Source organism: Larimichthys crocea, chromosome XVIII, assembly GCF_000972845.2.
Source record: "Larimichthys crocea isolate SSNF chromosome XVIII, L_crocea_2.0, whole genome shotgun sequence".
Taxonomy (NCBI): domain Eukaryota; kingdom Metazoa; phylum Chordata; class Actinopteri; family Sciaenidae; genus Larimichthys; species Larimichthys crocea.
In genome coordinates, this window is record NC_040028.1 from 2,869,492 (window position 1) to 2,891,518 (window position 22,027).

The window sequence follows — 22,027 nt, forward strand, 5'->3', positions numbered from 1 at the left end:
TGGAAGAAACTTTTATTGTTTCCGAGCTGCTGATACACAGTCTACAAAAATTACAACAAAAATGGCTACACTGACCAGAACTCTAACGCTAACTAAAACTCTGCTACTCTCTCTGAAAATCACAAACACTAAACTAGAAAGAAAAACGCTTCACCAAAATGGGAAGGAATAAACTAATACAATTTATCAAACAAAAACACTCACTCAAAAATGAGGAGGAAACAGAACTATCTATATCTATGACCTAATCTCCTAAACTGGCTAGAAACAAAAACGATCACGTAGGACGAAAACAGGCTACAAAAATACTATCTACACTTGAACTTATGGCTATGAAACTTACGAAGCAAAGAAACGTGGAACAGGCTTGGAGTCAATGGACAGGCTTCGGTGCGACAACAGAAAGTACGAAGACACTTCGGCACGGGACAAAGGGAAACACAGACTATATATACACACATGAGGGAAATGGGGAACAGGTGGAAACAATCAGGGCGGGGAAGACAATCAGACCGGTGACACATGAGGAAGGGCAAGTGACCTGAGACGAGAGGAGAGTTATCTTTCAAAATAAAACAGGAAATGACAAGACATAACAAAAACCCAGCTTGACCTCACCGCGGTGTGACAAGAAAAAACTGGAATGCCACAGGCAATGGCTCAGTTTACATTGGTGTGTGTTGTAAACTCTTCAACTATCTGAAAAACAAGTTAAAATGTCTAAAACGTTGAGAGCAAGGAGCCAGGAGCATCTTTGAAACACAATGCAATTCGTTCGTTCGTTTTCTTCCGCTTATCCGTGGTCGGGTCGCGGGGGCAGCAGCTTCAGCAGGGAAGCCCAGACTTCCCTCTCCCCAGCCACTTCTGCCAACTCTCCCAGGGGGACCCCAAGGCGTTCCCAGGCCAGCCGAGACGTAGTCCCTCCAGCGTGTCCTGGGTCTTCCCACCCACCACCCCGGTCTGCCAGTCCAGAGGCACTGCCCCCGATGTCCACGCGATGTTGCAGAGACATGTCAACCAAGACAGCCCCACAATCTCATCCACCCCCGAGGCCTTGCCACCGAGGAGTTTTTTGACTACCTCAGCGACCTCAGCCCCAGAGATGGGCGAGACCACTACGGGGTCCCCAGACTCTGCCTCCTCAAAGCAAGACGTGCTGGTGGGATTGAGGAGGTCTTCGAAGTATTCCCTCCACCGACCCAAGACGTCCCCAGTCGAGGTCAGCAGCACACCGTCCCCACTGAACACAGTGTTGATAGTGCACTGCTTCCCCCGCCTGAGCCGCCGGATGGTGGTCCAGAACCTCCTCGAAGCCGTTCGAAAGTCGCTCTCCATGGCCTCACCGAACTCCTCCCACGCCCGAGTTTTTGCCGCCGCAACCGCCGAGGCCGCATTCCGCTTGGCATGTCGATACCCGTCAGCTGCTTCAGGACTCCCACAGGCCAGAAAGGCTCTGTAGGCCTCCTTCTTCAGCTTGACGGCATCCCTCACCGCCGGTGTCCACCAGCGGGTTCGGGGGCCACCTCCACGACAGGCACCGACCACCTTACGGCCACAGCTCCGGTCGGCCGCCTCGACAATGGAGGAACGGAACAAGGTCCACTCGGACTCAATGTCCCCCCGCCTCCCCCGGGACATGAGTGAAGCTTCCTGGAGGTGGGAGTTGAAACTCTTTCTGACAGGAGATTCAGCCAGACGTTCCCAGCAAACCCGCACAGACGTTTGGGCTTGCCGGTTCTGACCGCCATCCTCCCCCACCATCGGAGCCAACTCACCACCCGGTGGTGATCAGTTGACAGCTCCACCCTCTCTTCACCCGAGTGTCCAAACTGTGGCCGCAAGTCTGACAACACGACCACAAGTCGATCATCGAACTACGGCTGAGGGCGTCCTGGTGCCAAGTGCATGTGGACACCCTTATGCTTGAACATGGTGTTCGTTATGGACAATCCTGACGAGCACAGAAGTCCAATAAGAGAACACCACTCGGGTTCAGATCAGGGGGGCCGTTCCTCCCAATCACGCCCCTCCAGGTCTCACTGTCGCTACCAGGGGCATAAAGCCCCAGACAACATAGCTCCTAGGATCATTGGAACATGCAAACCCTCCACCGCGGTAAGGTGGCAGCTCCAGGAGGGGCACAAGCAATTGATCAAGTTATTCCTTTATGTATATTGGAGTTTTGAGAAACATTTAGAGGTATAAATAAGAGATTATTTTGTTATAGATCACATTACATGTATGATATTTTCTTACTCCGTGATCACCAGAGCATGCTCCAGCTAATCGCATCACTCACAACTTAAAGGTAAATGACTTCTTTGTAAAAATGAGTACTTACCCTTCATCTTCGGGTTGTGTTGGGTGTACTTTGGTTTGTGTTTCAAAACACCTAAGAGGAAACATACAATTATCAACACAGTTTTAAAGCTTTCAGTTTAATATATATATATATATATATATATATATATATATATCTATATATATATATATATCAATGGTGAAAGATTGTGAGTGTTTCTGCAATGCTAACTTACAACTAATCAAAACAAACCTTGGTTCTTCTAAAATACTGACTAGAACATGGATTTAATGCTTTAATGCTCAAATAGGTATCCAATAAATAAATAAATGATACATCAAAAAATTTACATACCACAGTGTCAGCCCGATTTAATTGCTTCTGGATGTGATCACAAGAATCATCAGAATCTGAGGTATCAGAGTCTGGGGTATCATCAACTGTGGTAAAAACAAAAAAATCAAACACATTATTAATATTATATATGCTAGAGTAGAGTATGTAAATATGTAAAAATATTATGAGATCCACAAACCTCCTTTAAAGTGTGTTTCTAGGCAAAGAAAAAAAGTGATCCTGGAATATGCCTTTCTAATTTCCTTTTTTGAATGGCCCAGGCACACCACCTCTGAGCAGTCAGGATACAAAAGACGTGTGGTCCTTCATCCATGTCCTTATTAAATGTCATTTTCTGCACAGCTTGTTTCAGCAGATCAGGTGCTGCTACTTCTGGGTCTGTAAGTAATGGTGTTTTCCCTCTTAAAGGTTTTAAATCAAATTCCGCACTATCAATCCTATGCTTATCTAGTAAAACAACAGAAAGACGTAATTAATCTCACACATATAGCTTTGCAAAATTGTATAAAACGGCCAAGGCAACTTACCTGGACGGTTTTCTTTTCTTGTTTATGGGCATGAACTGAAACTGTAACTGCACTTTTATTCATTGCATGTCTGACAATGGCTTCAGATAGCTAGCGCTATGCTGCACTTACTCTGTTTAGTGTTTTCCGGCTGCTTAGCTGTCCCCTGTGCGCTTGGTCCTTCTGTCTGGTCCGTGTCCTTTAAAAACTCCAGAGACCGGGGTGTTGTTTAGCTCCTTCCTTGCTCTTTACCGCATGCCATTCCCCATCTCTCTCTCCCCCCACATTCCTGTCACTCTTCAGCTGTCTCTATCTCTATCTATCTGTAAAACCGCAGTAATAGATTCAAATGGTTTCCACAAAACGGGCAAAACATCATTATCCTCCATACAAACCACACAACACTACTCACTCCATACATTCCCTTTCCGTTAGGATTTTGTCTTTGTAAAAGTGTTTGAGTTTATAAAAGTGTTTGAGTTTGTAAAAGTGTTTCGGAGTTTATAAAAGTGTTTGAGTTTATAAAAGTGTTTGAGTTTATAAAAGTGTTTCAGAGTTTATAAAAGTGTTTGAGTTTATAAAAGTGTTTCAGAGTTTGTAAGTGTTTCAGAGTTTATAAAAGTGTTTCAGAGTTTATAAAAGTGTTTCAGTTTGTAAAAGTGTTTCAGAGTTTATAAAAGTGTTTGAGTTTATAAAAGCGTTTCAGAGTTTGTAAAAGTGTTTGAGTTTGTAAAAGTGTTTGAGTTTATAAAAGTCTTTCAGTTTGTAAAAGTGTTTCAGAGTTTGTAAAAGTGTTTCATAGTTTATAATTTTGTTTCAGTTTGTAAAAGTGTTTCAGAGTTTGTTAATTTGTTTCAGAGTTTATAAAAGTGTTTCAGAGTTTGTAAAAGTGTTTTCACATCAGCCAACATTGCAACACTTCTTATGATAAAGAGTGACTTCACCCAGACAGTATGTTAACGCCATGCTCCATCACAGCTCGGTGTGGTTACAATTACACATCACACCTGACCACACCCAGCTGTGATCCATGTGTTCAAGAGGAATTACAGAGATTTTACCCTTCAGCCCAAGACCAGAGCAGCTATGTTTTAAGTCTTAATACATCAGTAATAATAATCCACTATATATAATATGTTAAAGGGCAAGTATATTACAAGTCCATGCAAGCATGGCTTCTACTGCATTTTAGATCAACTGCAGGTGAGATCTTTGACATCTGAGTTGTGCATAACAGACTCCAAATTCCTGAAGAAGAGGTAAATTAAGCATGTGCTCAATGAAAATAACAGCATTGTTTCTTTGTTTGTTTTGCCTGGGATGGGATGCAGTAATCTTTTGCTCTTGAATTATGCCATGTTTTTATGGGAGGATGTTTTTCAGGGATATTTTGAGGTCAGAGAAATTTGCAGTGTAATTTTTAACACTCATCCTCACCATGCTTTTCCAGAGAAATAAGCACACCCCTTGGGGATGACTCACAGCACGCATGAGGTTTGAATTACAAGAAAGAAAAAAAAAGCAGAGACACAGTTCATTGCCCTGGGACATAATGTTTAAATGTGTGTGTGTGTGTGTGTGTGTGTGTGTGTGTGTGTGTGTGTGTGTGTTTGTGTCTGCCTGTTTCTGTGTGTGTGTCAGTGACAGATAAAGCAGAGCGGACCTCTCTGTCATATCACAGCTTCTTCTCTTGCAGAACAGACCAGTCCCACCTGTAGGATTGATAGCAGATATGAGGCTCTGTTCCTGGGCTGGAGCATGGCATCTCCTGCTCGTCCTGGTTCTTCTGTATGTTTTCCATGTGAAAGCGTCCGAGCATGAACCAAGAGAGAGACACTATTACATTGCTGCTGTTGAAATAGACTGGAAGTACTCTGGGAATGACACAGACAGGTAGGATGCTGGTTCTGGTATTAAATGGTAAATATAAGATATGCAACTGGTGATGAAGCCTATATTTTTATTTTATTATGAGAAATCTACACTATTTTGAAATTATACTATTTTGTACATATTTGTTTAACTGAATTGTGTCTGCCGAATCTCATCTGAATAATCTCGTGAAGAATTTTCATGTAGAAGTTGTTTGTACGTTGTAAAAAACAGTTCAGTTTGTCCTTTCCAGTTAGTATCAGTGTTATGACACACACAGAGATACTAGGCTACACACATTAGTTGCAGAAAAGTATGACGTAATATCTCTAAAGTCCATATCTTGTGGATATACTGTGCAAAGTGAAGTATTTTTCCTCTGTGTTGACTCATATTTTGTGTTTTTCCTCCCACTCCTCAGGTTTAGTCCCATCTATAAGAAAGTGGTCTTTCGAGAGTATGAGAAAGACTTCAAACAGGCTAAGACTCATCCCGCCTGGTTAGGTAAACTTTGTGCTGGGGTTATATGAAGACTCTAATTACTTATACTTACTTACACTCATCCTGTCTGCAAATCCACTGTCAACCCAGAGAGAAACAATCATTCCTAATCATTTACTGGAAAAGTATTGACTGTGTTAGGAGAAGCAGTTACATAATATGGATGGATGGAATTGATATGTACATAACATGACAAGAACTATCTTGTCCGGTACTAAATAGAGGGTAAATGGGTAGAGATGCTTAATGTAATGTATGTAGTTTGTAAACTATAATAAAGGGTTGTTGTGGCTCAGATCGTAGCAATCAGAGGGTTACTGGTTCGATTCCCACCATCTCTAGTCTAGCTGAAGTGTGTGTGTGTGTGTGTGTGTGTGTGTGTGTGTGTGTGTGTGTGTAAGATGATACAGCATGTTGATTTCAGTATCATCATGATTGGTTTAGACAGGAAGCACTGTGTCACTCCTGATGAGCAGTTGTCACCTTGCATGGCAGCTTCTGCTGTCAGTGTATGAATGTGTGTGAATGGGGGAAAGTGAGTGTTGTAGGGTGTGTATAGATATAGAATGAAGACAGAAAACAAAACAATCGTAAAGCACACAGAGATACTACAAGCCATTAAAGTAAAGAATATAGCCAGCTGTCAGCAGCTACAAAGTACATTTTACTTTCCAGGGATGTTTTTAAGGAGAAACACCTACATATTGATTCATTTCTTGGAAAAACATAAAGCAGGCTAAATATATATCATGTTTATTGCATTAATGTACCTTATAATTTATGGGCCACACACAGTAAACAAAGATTGAGTCAGTATGACACTTGGTTGCTTGGTCTGGTGTGTCATGGTGGTGTGCCAGATGCTGTGGATTCCAAATAAACTTAAGGCTGTCTTCCTCTGCAGGACTACTTGGACCCACACTGAGGGCAGAGGAGGGGGAGACGATTGTCGTCACTTTCAGAAACATGGCGACTGAGCCGTATAGCATCCACCCACATGGGGTTGCTTATGGAAAACAGTCAGAAGGTAGGTGCCTGTAAGCACAGCTGCAGATAAGACTGACAGCTGTGGCAAACCTGAAGACAGCACTCTACAGATCAACACAGTGATCTGTTCGTTGGGAACACTGTGGGGGTTCATGATGTTAATCACACAACATTGGCTAACCCAACAAACAACCTTGTTTGTCTTTTTCTAAAATATTAACCAGGACAGGCAGATAATCAAAGCAGACGGTACTGAAGTCCAACCGGAAGCTTGCTAAGCCTTAGGAAATCACTGTCTGTGTCCTTTTCTATGTAGAGAAATAACATTAGTGGCATTCTGGATGTAGGAAATTAATACTAATTACTTCTTAATCCACTCTTAATGCAAAACAAAGAGTCCAGAGGAATTAAAAATTAAAGAATAGCTTCTTTATGTCTGGAGTAACAGTCCACAAATTTTGTTAGGAAAAAAAATAATATCCTCAGACCCCTGCTGGGCATATTTCATTAATTAAACTGTTCAGGGGTCTTCCATCTCAAATGCCTTTTTTTTTTGTAGGAGCCAACTACTTTGACAACACATCACAGAAAGAGAAAGAGGATGATGTAGTGCAGCCTAACAGGGAGCACGTTTACTCCTGGGAGGTGACGTCAGATGTTTCTCCACGGCCCAATGATCCTACCTGCCTCACCTACTCCTATATCTCCCACCAAAATGTTGTCCGTGACTACAACTCTGGCCTTATTGGTACTTTACTCGTCTGCAAGCCAGGTAAGTGTGTAACATGTGTGTTTCCACTTACACCTGAAATGAAAATGAAAAATAAAATGACCTCACGCTCTCCACTATTCTTTCTCTACGTAGGCAGTCTGGATGTGTCAGGAAAACAGATCGGCGTCCACAATGAATATGTTCTTCTCTTTGGAGTTTTTGATGAGAAGGAGAGCAAGTACAGCCCAAAAAGCCATTCCTCAGACGACCATGTTAAATATACCATCAACGGATACACAAAGGGATCACTGCCTGGTTAGTCTGTCCCACATTCACTCATTTTGTTGCTCATTGAGTTCAAGACAGTCATTTGGTTGGGCTAGATTATAAATTAATCTCTTGATTAATTTTTGATTTGATCATATCTTGGAAGGAAAGGAAAAGCTACAGATTCTCACACATAAGAAGTTAGATTTACAGAATTTATGCCATTTTTACTTCACAGCCATTAATTGATGTCTTGTCGGTTAGGTTTCTGTTAATTTACTAATCAATACACACACCGAAACACATCCGTGACTGTACTGACTTACCCACAACCCCCATTGCAAATCACTAAAATTATTACAGATTTCTTTATTTCTTGATTAAGATGTCAAATTAGTTATTCATTAGTTTTAGTGGTTGAATGTTATGCTTGATTCATTTCTGACTTCTTAGAAGAGCCCAGTGAGTCAGCTCAAATTTGTGTATAAAAAGGTGAATTCAGTTTGAAATTTAACATTCCTCTTCAAAATGGTAAAACGTGGAGAGCTCCACATTAAAACACTTCATAATGCTGGATGGTCTCTGACAGGTGGTCTAAAAAATTTCACAAAATATGTATATCAGTAAACCTTACTGTGTACTTAACATACTATTTAATCCATCAAAACCTTAACAGGATCACTCTTCATGATGACACTTTCACAGGAAGCCTAGTTCAAAGATGAGATACACAAAGTGGCCAACAGTTATGGGGTTTGTAAAGTGGCTCACTCTGAAAATAACAGCAACATTTTGTAACATTTAGCTTTAAACAATGTTTAAAAAAACTGGTGTGAATTTTTGAGAGTCACTTTTTTGCACATTTATAACAATATTTGTCAACTTAGAGATATTTAAAATATTTAAATATATATGTTAAATCTAAATCTAAATGTTAAATCTACATGTTAAATATAGATCTAAATGTTAAATCTAAATCTAAATGTTAAATCTAAATCCAAATGTTGAATCTAAATGTTTCATGTGAAACTAAATATTTAGCTAATATGCAAATTTAAATGCTGGTAACCGGAAGTAAAAGCTCGAGGAGGTCAGAGCGTGTTTATAGTGGCAAATAATGAATAAAACCAATTTTATCCGGGGAAATGGACATGGATTATCATGATAATAACTACCTAAAATAAGAAACACGTTTGGAGAAACTTTATTTTAAGAGTACTTTAAGTTTTTAGTGTCACTTGAGAGTGCGGGACTTATCAACAGCTACAGGTCATAAGTCCCGCACTCTTCATAAAAGTGACACTAAAAACTCAAAGTACTCTTCAAATAAAGTTTCTCCAAATGTGTTTCTTATTTTAGGTAGTTAGTATATTTAGTTTAGTTATATTTAGTTTCACATGAAACATTTAGATTTAACATTTAGATTTAGATTTAACATTTAGATCTAACATTTAGATTTAGAGTTAACATTTAACATTTATATTTAAATATTTAAAATATCTCTAAGTTGACAAATATTGTTGTAAATGTGCAAAAAAGTGACAAAAGTCAAACATTCACACCAGTTTTTTAAACATTGTTTGAAGCTAAATGTGACAAAATGTTGCTGTTATTTTCAGCGTGAGCCACTTTACAAACGGCACCCCATAAACAGTTTCCTCGTTTCTTTCCAGATGTTAGTCTATGTGCCTATGCCCCTGTGAGCCTGCAGCTGCTGGGTATGAGCTCAGAGCCTGAGGTATTCTCAGTGCACATAAACGGGCAGGTGCTGCAGCAGACTGGCCATAAAGTATCATCTGTGGGCTTGATCAGCGGCTCCTCTACCACTGCAAGCATGGTGGCTCTCCACACAGGCCGCTGGCTGCTCTCCTCACACACCATCAAACATATGGAAGGTAAGTGTTTCAGTTAACAGCGATGAGTTGATCCATCATCCACCAAATGTTTTTGACCAATGTAACAAAAATTATGTTTTTGTTATTGCAGCTGGCATGCATGGTTTTGTGGACGTGAAAGAGTGTGATGGCTTCCAAGCACCCCGGCGAAGGCTGTCCATTGCACAAAAACAACAAAGCACGGAGTGGACATACCACATCGCTGCAGAGGAAATTGTCTGGGACTATGCACCCAACATGCCTGAACACATTGATGAGTAAGCAGCCTGTACAGATAAATGTTATATGTTTGATAGCATGCAAACTAATCAGCCATCTTCCTGTAGCAAGACATTTGTGTTTATACCCTGTTTACTGTAAAAAGAGAGACTGTGATAGTGCTGCTTATTAGAAGTCCATCTCTCACTCTGCTACATGTATCGACTGAGAGAATGTTTCAAATATTTAAGTTAACAGTTTTACATTAGATCAAACCTTTCTCTAGTGCTGACAAAGCATTTAAACAGTGAGGAGATAAGTCTGGCAATGTGAGACTAGACAAAGACCACTAAAAACACTATGGACAGCTTGAGGTGCAGTTGTGAGGCAAGTTACATAGAAGTTACATCAATGTTTCTAAATGAAATGCAACATCTCTCTGTGTAGGAACTTCAAGTCAAAGTACCTGAGGCAGTCATCAACACGCATAGGTGGGAAGTACAAGAAGGCAGTCTACACACTGTACAAAGATGAGTCATTCACTGAAAAGTTAGAGACCAAGCAGAGGAAAAATGAGCTTGGAATCTTGGGCCCAGTGATCAGAGCGCAAATCAGAGATGTTATCAAGGTGAGATCATATTCAATTAAAATATAATCAAGTATACGGTACAGTATGGTACACTGAATGATTTCCAAAATCATAAAGTAAATTCTTAACCTAGCAGACACCTGATGAAAATTTGAGAACAATGTAAGAAAATGGCTACAGTTGCTGTTCATCAGTGGATAGAAACACTATCAAATTAAAGCTGACAGTCACTTCAACTCCATTGTCAGTTGTATTTCAAATCAACAAATCAAGTCACAAATCATGTGTCAATTTTTTATTCTTAGTTCATTCTGGACTTAAGGTCACCAGGCCTTAGATCTGTGGATGCATGCTATGGATAACTGAACTGATATTCACCTGCTTCTCATGCTTAATACCAATAATACAAAGAGTAACCAATAATTTCACATTATTTTGTATTTTAAAAAGAAGCTCAGAAACTGTAGTTTTTGGACACCAGTTATTAATGTTATTGACCAATAATAAATCAGCTACAATTTCATTATACATAATACCGTTAACCAACCGATTGTCAGTTTTATTATAATAACTAATGGTTAACCGTGCATCCCTAATGAGATGTGTCATTGTCTACAGACTGCATGTCCTCACACATCTTCTGTCCTTCTACAGATTGTCTTTAAGAACAAGGCCTCCAGGCCCTACAGCATCTATCCACATGGACTGAGCATAGAGAAGTCAGAAGAGGGAGTCAACTACCCAGCAGGAGGTACTAAATGTTTCAAATTGACTGATTATATGAAATAATTACAAAGGAATTGATGGGGTATCTTAATGTTACCAGGCAACCAGTCTCATGCTGTTCAGCCAGGTGAGACACACACTTATGAATGGAAAGTGCTTGAAGAGGACACGCCTTTGGAGAAAGACTCTCGATGTCTGACACGAATGTACCACAGTGCAGTGGACACACCACGTGACATCGCCTCAGGACTGATAGGACCAATGCTAATCTGCAAGAGTCAGTCCCTCAATGTTAGGAATGTACAGGTAAAAAGATTCTACACTGGATTTCATTCATGCCTCCAGAGGATGAATTCATACTAACTTTGGTGACTGTGACTTTTCCTTTAGTGCCACCATAAGGTTGAAATTTGTGGGTTCGGTAAAATGTCTAATGGCAACTATTGATTGGTTTGCCATGACATTTGATACAGACATTCATGTTCTCACAGGGTGATTTGTAAATACTTTGGTGATCCCTTAATGTTTCAGAGGTTATCTATAACACTCCATATAGAGCAGGTCTAGACTGTACTCTTTATAGTATTATTTACAGACACACAGTTCCCACCATGAGCAATCATTTTGCGACAGTGACAAGGAAAAACAAGCAGAAACCTTGAGCCGGGTCCAGCTCATGATGGACAGCCATCTGCCCCAAACCCGTTGAGACCGAATGAGAGAATCCACCAGCTCCAGACAGTGATAATCACAACTCTTCTCCTATAGTTAACATTACAAAAACAGCATATCCTTGCGAACTAAAAACTAAGCTGCATATCCGTGAGCAAGTAATTAAGCACTACCTGACACTCAAATGCTGGCCAGAATTGCTGGAAAACAAGTTAGTGTTGAGTGGCTTGGTCCACACCACTTTGTTTGTTTTCAACATGACATCTGGAAGATAAAGTTGGCCGTAGGATAATTCAATGTTCGCAGCAACATTTCTCTTTTCTATTTACAGCTTTACAGTAAGTTAATTTTAGTTTTGTTGCATTTTCAGATTAACAGTTGCAATTTATGATTTCTTCAGTTTTGTTGTATTTTTAATAATTTACCATATAACTATATGTAAGAGGAGCAAAATGTTTATCCAGATTTATTCTGTGTTACACTTAAAGCCTTTACATATAGACTATTGATATTACTTACACATGTACATTACCATTAGATAAGACAAAACTAAATAGAGGTTTCGGTTTTAATTCTACAGCTGAGAGCAGACAAAGAGCAGCATGCCATGTTTGCTGTGTTCGATGAGAATAAGAGCTGGTACCTGGATGACAACATTCGCCAATACTGTGATCGTTCCAAAGTGAACAAGGCAGACCCAGACTTTCATAAATCCAATGTCATGCACAGTAAGTTTAGCCAGAATCAGATTAAAGCTAATACAAGTTCATCCTAAAAGATTTGATATATTTACTCCATTATTTGTTCACATCTAACTGCATTGGCTTCAGCTACCTGTCAGATGACTACTGCATGTTCATTTCCCCACAGCGATTAACGGTTATGTGTTTGAGAGCGGCCCAATCTTAGGCTTCTGCAATGGTGAGGTTGCAACGTGGCATGTGTCCAGCATTGGAGCACAAGAGTACATCCAGACAGCAACGTTCTATGGCCACACATTTGAGCTCAATGATCGGAAAGAGGACATTCTCAGCCTCTATCCTATGACTGGAGAGACCATCTCTATGAACATGGACAACTTTGGTCAGTCAGTTCAATCTGTAGGGAGAATTTTATAACAACAAAAACTAAATATGTGCTATTAATTGTAATTGTTTTTGTGTCTTTTGTGTGTCTGTCTTAAACCAGGTGTCTGGCTTTTGGCTTCACTAAATTCCCATGAGACGACCAAAGGAGTGCGCATAATGTTTCAGGATGTTGAGTGTTATCGGGACCACGTGTACGAGTACACTGAAGAAGAAGGTCTAGAGTCGAACATAGAATTTAATGAGTGGCGCCCTCAGAGCTTTGATGAATGGAAGAAGAAAGAAGCAACGCCGAAACCCCAAAAAAACATAGTGGCGGAGGAAGGTGACTTGACAGCAATGTATGCACAGGAATTAGGTCTCAGGTCTCTGGGGAATCAGTCTGGTATCTCAGATGTAGAGAAGCTGGACCTTTCTTTCCTCAACAACTATGATGATATTGATGTGCTCAATGGAGATTCGAATATCACTCTTTACTTCACAGAGAAAAAGAGTGAAAATGAGACCTCGATTCCAAAGGAAAATGTAATAAATGCAACATTATTACAAAATTGGAAAGAGCTGGATAGACAAAACCTTACGGAAGTTAATCTAAAGAAAGAAGCAACGCCAGAACCCCCAAAAAACATAGTGGCGGACAAAGGTGACTTAACAGCAGTGTATGCACAAGAATTAGGTCTCAGGTCTCTGGGGAATCAGTCTGGTATCTCAGATGTAGAGAAGCTGGACCTTTCTTTCCTCAACAACTATGATGATATTGATGTGCTCAATGGAGATTCGAATATCACTCTTTACTTCACAGAGAAAAAGAGTGAAAATGAGACCTCGATTCCAAAGGAAAATGTAATAAATGCAACATTATTACAAAATTGGAAAGAGTTGGACAGACAAAACCTTACGGAAGTTAATCTGCTAAACCAAAGTATCAGTGAGAATACAACACACATGCAGAACAGAAGTAGACAATCAAGTTCTATGTATAAAACAGAGAACACAACTGTTTTCCATAGTCTAAATATGTCACTTAATAATAACAGTATAACCACAAATAGCAGTACTTCTGTCGTCTCAGATCTTGATAACGTTACAGTGACTGACACAAAGAACATAATAGTTCACAATGCTTCAGCTTTGTTAGTGGCTCAAAATGTATCTGCAGAGATTATCAACGTTACGGTTGATAATCTTACTTCTATCTTGGAGACTGAAAAAATGACTGTAACGTTGACTGGTGATAACCAGACTTCTGTGGACATAATCTTGGTGGAGGACTCTGAGGAGAGACTCACCAGAGGGGATGTGTTCTCTCCACCCGATTTGAGCACCAGCAATCTAAACAGTACGCTAAAGAGCAATGTCACCCTTCTGTCACGCAATACTACAGAGGAAAATAAGAATAACACAGTGGCCAACCATGTTAACATGTCAGCAGATGGATTAAACCATTTATTGTCTATTCCATCAACTGATGTTGTAGAGGGTGACATCAGCAAAATGGTTGGGCGCACCTTGACCTTTTTTGAGGTGGACGTGGAGAGCACAGGCAAGAAAACCAGTGACAATAACTCTCTGATCACAGCAACAGAGCCAGAGTACGGACTTCAAATGAATTCCTCTGAAAATGTGACTCTTCCAGCTAATTCCAGTCTTGAAAATGTAACATATATTTTGTTTGAAGCTGGGCCCTTCCAGAATGTGACAATGAATATATCCATATCAAATTCATCAGACGGGATTAGTTCAGAGAGTAGGGAGAATATCACAGCTCCTCTTGCCGAGTCGAACCACACATTCTCAGTGGACAGTTTCTCCAATGAGACTATGGTTTCAGGTAACTTATCTGTCTCTGGCAATGCAGCAAGTAAGAGCTCTTCCGAGATGCTAAGTGGCTCAGAGAGTAGTGAGGAAGTGCTTATCTACATTAAAGGAAACAATACAAATTTGATTAAAACCACTGCTGTCAAAACACAAGGACACAACTGGACTTATGAAGGAACTCACCAAATGGTACCCATGGAGATTCCTGATTACATGATGAAATATTTTGGAAAAGAGACCCCACTAACAACGCCAACTCCAAAAAAGATCAGAAAGGTGAACCTCCGACAAAGACCTCAGAAGGGCCATGGCATGAAAACAAAGAGGAGGAAGGAATACAAGCCTCAGGCCAGGAGTGGCTTACCATCTCCTCGTGGATTCAATCCATTCATGACCCCACGTGGAGCACGACCCAATATACCACAACCTGTCTCTGATGAGGAGGATCTCATTAACATACCTGTGGTCATCGGTGTGCCCCGGCCTGATTTCAGTAACTACGAGCTATATATTCCTGGGGATGAACCAGAGCATCTAGGGCTGGATGAGCAAGATGTGAAGGCAGATGAATATGAGTATGTGGTCTACAAAGACCCCTACAGCAGTCATGAAGATATCAAGAACGCCTACCTGGACGAGACCACTAAATATTTCTTACAACAAACAAGCACAAGTGTCAAGATGTATTTCATTGCTGCAGAGGAGGTTGAGTGGGACTATGCTGGCTACGGACAGAAGTAAGCTAATTTATAGCCATACGATAAACTCACATGACATTTGAGAAGATATGACTGTTCAGATTTATTGAAGGCACATCCATACATGCAATGTTATCTTACAGGAGGCAAGAAAAGTCGCAACTAAACAGCCGAGAGACAAAGTTCACAAAAGTGGTTTTCCGAAGTTACCTGGACAGTAGCTTCAACAGACCTGAAGTCCGTGGAGAGATAGATGAGCATCTAGGCATCCTGGGACCTGTCATCAAGGCAGAAGTTGATCAAACTATCATGGTTTGTCTCATCAAGACTGTCGGCATCAGCTGCAAAACTAGAATCTGTATAGCTATTCTGTGATTTCACATTTTCAGTTTTGGATTTTCTGTAGTCTGCAGTCTGATTGTTGCTTTATGTAAACCAAATAGTTCAGCATTTTGGAAAGATTGATATTTTTACCACCCAGTTAGGTTAGCTTAACACAAAGACTGAAATCAAGGAAAACAAGCAGCTGACTTGACATGTTAATGACACAGAATTTGTCTTGTAGGTGGTGTTCAAGAACAATGCCAAACGTCCATACTCCTTACATCCAAACGGGGTTACCTATTCCAAGCAGGCAGAGGGTCTTAATTATGAGGATAGATCTAAGTACTGGCATAAATATGACAATGAGGTTCAACCTGGTAGGAACTATACATATATATGGAAGGTCAATTCCATGGTTGGGCCAACACAAGAGGAATCTCACTGCCGTACATGGGCCTACTATTCAGGTGTTAATCCTGTGAGTAATTTATGCAAGTAATATTTACTATTTATGAATGCAATTTAAAGCCACCATAACCTATGTGGAATTTGAGTTTCCGACCTCCTATTAAATCTTGTGTATGCTCTGTCTCCTAGGAAAGGGACATACACTCTGGCTTGATTGGGCCTTTGCTGGTGTGTCGAAAGGGCACCCTGAACAGAGAGTTACCAGACATGAGGCAGTTCATGCTGCTTTTCATGACCTTTGATGAGTCGCAGAGCTGGTACTTCGACAAGAACTATGAGATGATGCAGAGGAAAAACCGAAGGAGAGTGATGGACCCCAAACTGAAGGAGAACCTAAAGTTCCATTGTAATGCATTGTATACCTTCAACCTAAGCTGGTTTAAATGATCCTCCAACCAAAATCTTTTAAGTGTGATAACCAAGAATTCTTTACCATATTGGTTTACATAGACAGTGTCCATCCAGTGTTGATAATATATCATTGTGTCAAAATATGTTACTGTAGGTCAACTTCACAGTCCAATACCTTTTCTACCATGTACAGAACAGAACTCACCTGAAACTCACCTGACAGAAAATGATTAAAAGTCTGTTTATGTCTTGTTTCTTAAGCCATCAATGGCATTATACACAACTTGAAGGGCTTGAGAATGTACACTAACCAGCTCGTGTGCTGGCACCTGATCAACATGGGCTCTCCCAAAGACCTTCAGAGTGTTCACTTCCACGGACAGACGTTCCTCCACAAGAAGACCACCAGTTACAGACAGGCTGTCCACCCACTACTACCTGGTGAGCAACATAATGTGTGTTAATGTGCTTTTGTGTTTTCCAGTTTTAGAATTCACATTCTACAGTATATCTACTCAGAATGTGTCATCATTATTACTGTACTGAACCATGTTTGCAGGGAGCTTTGCTACTCTGGAGATGTATCCATCCAAACCTGGCCTATGGCAGCTGGAGACAGAAGTTGGTTTCAACCAGCAGAAGGGCATGCAGACCCTCTTCCTGGTTCTAGATAATGGTACAACAAAATTTGTTGTTGTACCATGTTTATGAATTTGTTGAACAAATTCATAAACATCCTGCAACATATACAATATTGTTTTTTAACTACACTTCCATTCTTTTATGTGTTTTTATATTGAAATGTTGCTTGTATGTTTCCCCCAAGACTGCTACCGTCCACTGGGTCTACAATCCGGCAGCGTAAAAGATGAACAGATCACAGCAATCAACACTAGAGGTCGACATGCTGCCTCCATATTTCTTTTGGCAACAGATTCACTGTGGTCCTACTGAAATCCCAATGATTTGTGACTGTTTTGCATAAGTATTGCAGTAAAGACCAATAAGTCACTCGAGGAATGACTTATGAATGAGTATTAATATCTTTATAGGATACTGGGAGCCCTATCTTGCCAGATTAAACAATCAGGGTAAATACAATGCATGGAGCACAGAGCAGAACTCCAGCTGGATTCAGGTCTGTGTTGAAAGTGTAATGAGTGTGTCTTTGACTACATTTGTGCATAAGCACTTTCTATGTGAATAAAATCTGCTACTTGTGGATTTCCCCATCTACAGGTGGACTTCCAGAGGCCAGTTGTGATCAGCCAGGTGGCCACACAGGGAGCCAGGCAGCTGTTCCAAACCCAGTTTGTGGAAAAGTACACTATCTCCTACAGCACCGATCGTCGCAAGTGGACCTTCTATAAGGGCGACAGCAATGATTTCAGGAAGGTGGGGGAAGTCTGATCACCTCATTTATCAATGCAAAGAGCCACAAACTAAGAGAGGGGTCTGTAATCACCTTCATCTTTCAACAGGTATTCATTGGAAACAAGGAAGCCCATGACATAAAGAAAAACACCTTCTTTCCTCCTTTGATTGGGCGCTTCATTAGGCTCCACCCTATCAGCTGGTACAACAAGGCTACAGTCCGCATGGAATTCTATGGCTGTGAGCTTGATGGTAAGATGTTACTGTGCATGTGGGTGGGTGGATTATATACATTCATTCTTTACATAAAGCTTCGAGAGAGAGAGAGAGAGAGAGAGAGAGAGAGAGAGAGAGAGAGACCGAGACCGAGACCGAGACAGAGACCCCCGGCAGTCTAATCCTATGGCAGCATAACTAAGGGATGACCTGAGCCAGCCCTAACTATAAGCTTTATCAAAAAGGAAAGTCTTAAGTCTACTCTTAAAAGTGTTGATCGTGTCTGTCTCCTGAACCCAGAATGGTAGTTTGTTCCACAGAAGGGGAGCCTGATAGCTGAAAGCTCTGGCTCCCAATCTACTTTTGGAAACTATAGGAACCACAAGGAACCCAGCATCCTGAGAGCGCAGTGTTCTAGAGGGGTAGTAAGGTACTATGAGCTCTTTTAGATACGATGGTGCCTGACCATGAAGAGCTTTGTAAGTAAGGAGAAGAATTTTAAATTCTATTCTAGATTTATGAACTTTTATACATGAAAACAACCAACTATAACAAGAAAACCCCACAAACCATCACCATCTGCCATCATTTGTCCTTGATTGTCAGTGTACGATTATGCTGTTTCATACGTAGTGACAATATCCCTACCAATTACAGTAGTCCTAATAACAGAAAACATAAGTGAGCTTACAGAAAATAAAAATAAATAGGTGAAAACAGAAATAAATAGTGGGCAGTGATTTTAATCAAACCCACACATGCATGGATAAAGTGTGTAGGCAGACCATCAGACCAAAACAATAACTAAATGAATAAAATAACTAAATAAATACATGAACATGAATGAAGCTACACAGCTTCATACCTCACATCAAGACTTAGGAGTTTGTCTCTCTTCACTATATAATCCAATTCAGGAGCCCTGCAAAAAGTTAAATACTTGCCCCACTTGCTAATAAATAAGTCCATTTGTCGAAGTCATCCAAGTGACATTTTCTCAAATGCTGCTACCCTTGCCATCTCTACAGCCCATTCTTGTGTTGAGGGCTATCCCACACATTCTTGAGTTTGTACATGAGGATGTATCAATGCACTTGTCATGACACGATGTTGCCTCGGTTCTAAAGAAGCTGTCCTCTCTGGCTCGTCTTGTATGCACTCAGAACAGTGACACAACTACTGTATGTCCATGAATGGTCATTCATTTACAACCAATGAAATATCTTAACACTTAGCGGTCCATTGTTATCTGACTGTACTTCTAAGTTCTTTACATTTCATTTATTATCTGTTGTGTCTATCTATGGAGTGAGGACATGCCTGTCCTCTGACCTTGATTACCATGGTAATGATCAGAATGGTGCTTGCTTCCCTAAATGCAAGCAAACAGCTGCTCTGTATCTCAGGGAGAAGAGGTCAGTGTCCACAAACAAGATTTAAAGGTGCAGTGTGTAGGATTTAGATTGATTGATTGAAGTGTTTATTTTGAATATGCAAACAAAAATAAAAATAAAAATAAGGCAAAACATTTAAACATAGAAATACATATTTAAAAAGGAGTGAGAAAAGAATAACTTATAAACCCACCCCTTCTCTTTTAATAATGAGTGCTGATACCAAGCTTCCTTGATACTTGTTTAGATATTCCTGATTCTTATAGATAAATAAGCTGCATCTAGTGGTGTAATTGCAGCATCACAATCTGTCTGTATTACAACTCATCCCACACTGGTAGTCTTTCATTACCAGTGAGTTGTAATACAGACAGAGGTGTGTCAACAGAGGTGACTGGACGATTCGCCTGGGTGCAGTCTATACTCTCTATGCTCTATGTGCTCTTCTATGTTTAGATAGTGTTTAGATTTTTTGGAAAAACGATCTCACCAATAGATTCTTCAAAGTGCATGGAATTTATGCAGTTTTATGACTGACTTGTAATTTAAACACATTTGCTCTGCCCATATATCACAAGCTCTAGATAAAGCATGTTAAATTTGCAAATGTGACCATAGGTCACACTGTGACGATAAATAATTTCTCCTGGTTTAGAAATACTTTCTCCAAATGACCAGAATTCATGTGCACACACAGTATATACTTGTTGTCAAACAGTTGTGACAGTTTGAGTCTCCTGCTCAGGCTGCTCAGTGCCTCTGGGGATGGAGAGTGGACTGATAGAAGACCATCGCATCACAGCCAGCTCCACAGCTTCCAGCTGGTACTCTGGGCCCTGGAGACCCTCCCTTGCACGCCTCAACAGACAAGGCACTGTCAATGCATGGCAGGCTAAGGTACAATAATACTGATAATGACTTTACGGGTCAAAATGAATACATTCAAATGTATAGTGAGCATCATGTATGACACAAAGAAGGCTGCTGGAGCTGAGTGACCTGTTAGCAGTATGCACACACCTGCACCCACACACTAATTCTTTCCTCTCTTTCCACAGCAAAATGACATGAACCAGTGGCTTCAGGTGGAGCTGCAACGAGTCAAGAAAATCACAGGTATCATAACACAAGGAGCCAAATCTCTGGGAAATAAGATGTACGTTGTCTCCTACACTCTGCAGTACAGTAATAATGGGAGACACTGGATACCGTACTCAGATGATGAGGATGTCACTGCCAAGGTGAGCTGTGACAAAATCACTAATTCTACTGAGCCAGTTCACTGGTTTCTTTGTCTTTAAACAATGCCTCTCTCTCATCAAATCCAGACTTTTTTTGGAAATACTGACAACAACGACCACGTGAAAAACTACATCTACCCTCCTATTTTCACCCGCTTCATCCGAATCATCCCGACAAGCTGGATGAGCTCCATCACCATGAGAATAGAGCTACTAGGCTGTGAATTTGAGTGATGCACACACATTCATACCAAATGATGAGAGGTCAGGTCAAGCATTCACTTCTACATCCAAATAAACACACGCGCAAAGTGAAACACACATGTAGTCCCTACACCCAGATGTCCACATACAGTCATGGAGGATGCACATGCTTTCAGTGCAGGCCAACACATAGAGTACGGCCATTTGTTAAATGCTTTCTTGTGAAACTCAACTCTTGTATAAATTAGGACTGCACTGGAACGTTGCTTTCGTTCCAGATGAAGATGGATGTACAGTTTTATTATACGAATATATGCCCAGTTAAAGCTGATTTTAAAACTCACTGGTAAGTGAACTATGAGTGATCTTAACTGTTTTGCCAATAGTTAAAACTGATGTATGGCATTTTGTTCATCATGAATAAAAATAAATGTAAATATGTTATATGTAATAAGTACAGATCATGAAATGTATTTTTCAATAAATATGATTGCCATTTTTATTTTTTAGCATGCAGGTCAGTGATGTATCAGTGCGTGGCGAGTCTTGTCATCCCAAGTATGAGTATGTGAACACTGATATCTTCTCCTGGTGTCTTAAAGGCGTCACTTGTAGCACCTCCACTGAGGCCAGGTCCGTCGTAAAGTAGCACCTCAGGGCCTCCAGAACCAACAGACACGTGCAGCTGCAAACACATGCCATGTTTATCCATTTGCTGATCATGTTGAACTGGGCACTGGAGGTGTGAAAGTCTCAGCATGGCTGCCCCGCCTGCTACTGAGCTGTGAAGACAAATGAACTCATAGATAGTTTTATTGGACAACTGGCTGTCTCAGGCTTTGGGAATACTGATGAGAACCAGCTATTAGTCTCTGACACAAAAATGACATTTTATTGTTTGGAAATTCTCCTGTTGCAGAAGCCAGAGCTGGTAGAAATTAAGTGTCTTGTACATGGACATTTTAACAGGAGATTATCAGGTTGAAGGTCTAAAAAATAAAGACCACCCAACTACTCTTCTAGACTCCAGGCACGTTGTTGGAAGACAAAAATGTTGCTTCATGCCTGAGAAACAAGTGACACCAAGCCATGGGCAATTACCTTAGACCTTTCTACTACATCACACATGCCAATGTAGACTGTGTGAGTGGGATGAAAAGTTAGTAAAGAAGTGAGTAAGTAGAGATCAACTATTGTTTCACGGATCAAAACATGTAATGCAACTGTGGCAGCGCACCACCAGATGTCGCTCCAACTTCACCTTTGCTTC

At 40.6% G+C, this 22,027-nt stretch overlaps 1 protein-coding gene across 2 annotated transcripts; it reads left to right on the plus strand.

The window, feature by feature from the left end:
* Positions 1-4,817: 4,817 nt before the first annotated feature.
* Positions 4,818-20,945, plus strand: f5 (coagulation factor V). 2 transcript variants are annotated; one of them, XM_027291099.1, is made up of 26 exons: positions 4,818-5,058; positions 5,459-5,541; positions 6,443-6,565; positions 7,085-7,297; positions 7,391-7,552; positions 9,178-9,399; positions 9,491-9,656; positions 10,045-10,225; positions 10,841-10,937; positions 11,013-11,218; positions 12,165-12,312; positions 12,455-12,667; positions 12,773-13,208; positions 13,527-15,224; positions 15,329-15,497; positions 15,751-15,987; positions 16,107-16,323; positions 16,590-16,769; positions 16,888-17,004; positions 17,155-17,226; positions 17,381-17,466; positions 17,568-17,723; positions 17,810-17,954; positions 20,058-20,209; positions 20,371-20,553; positions 20,641-20,945. In XM_027291099.1, the coding sequence occupies exons 1-26, from the start codon at positions 4,898-4,900 to the stop codon at positions 20,785-20,787; spliced, it is 5,970 nt and encodes a 1,989-aa protein (XP_027146900.1). In that variant the 5' UTR covers positions 4,818-4,897; the 3' UTR covers positions 20,788-20,945. The 2 variants fall into 2 exon arrangements, with proteins under 2 accessions (XP_027146900.1, XP_019115525.1); XM_019259980.2 differs by having other exon boundaries at positions 12,773-15,224.
* The last annotated feature ends 1,082 nt before the right edge of the window (positions 20,946-22,027 follow it).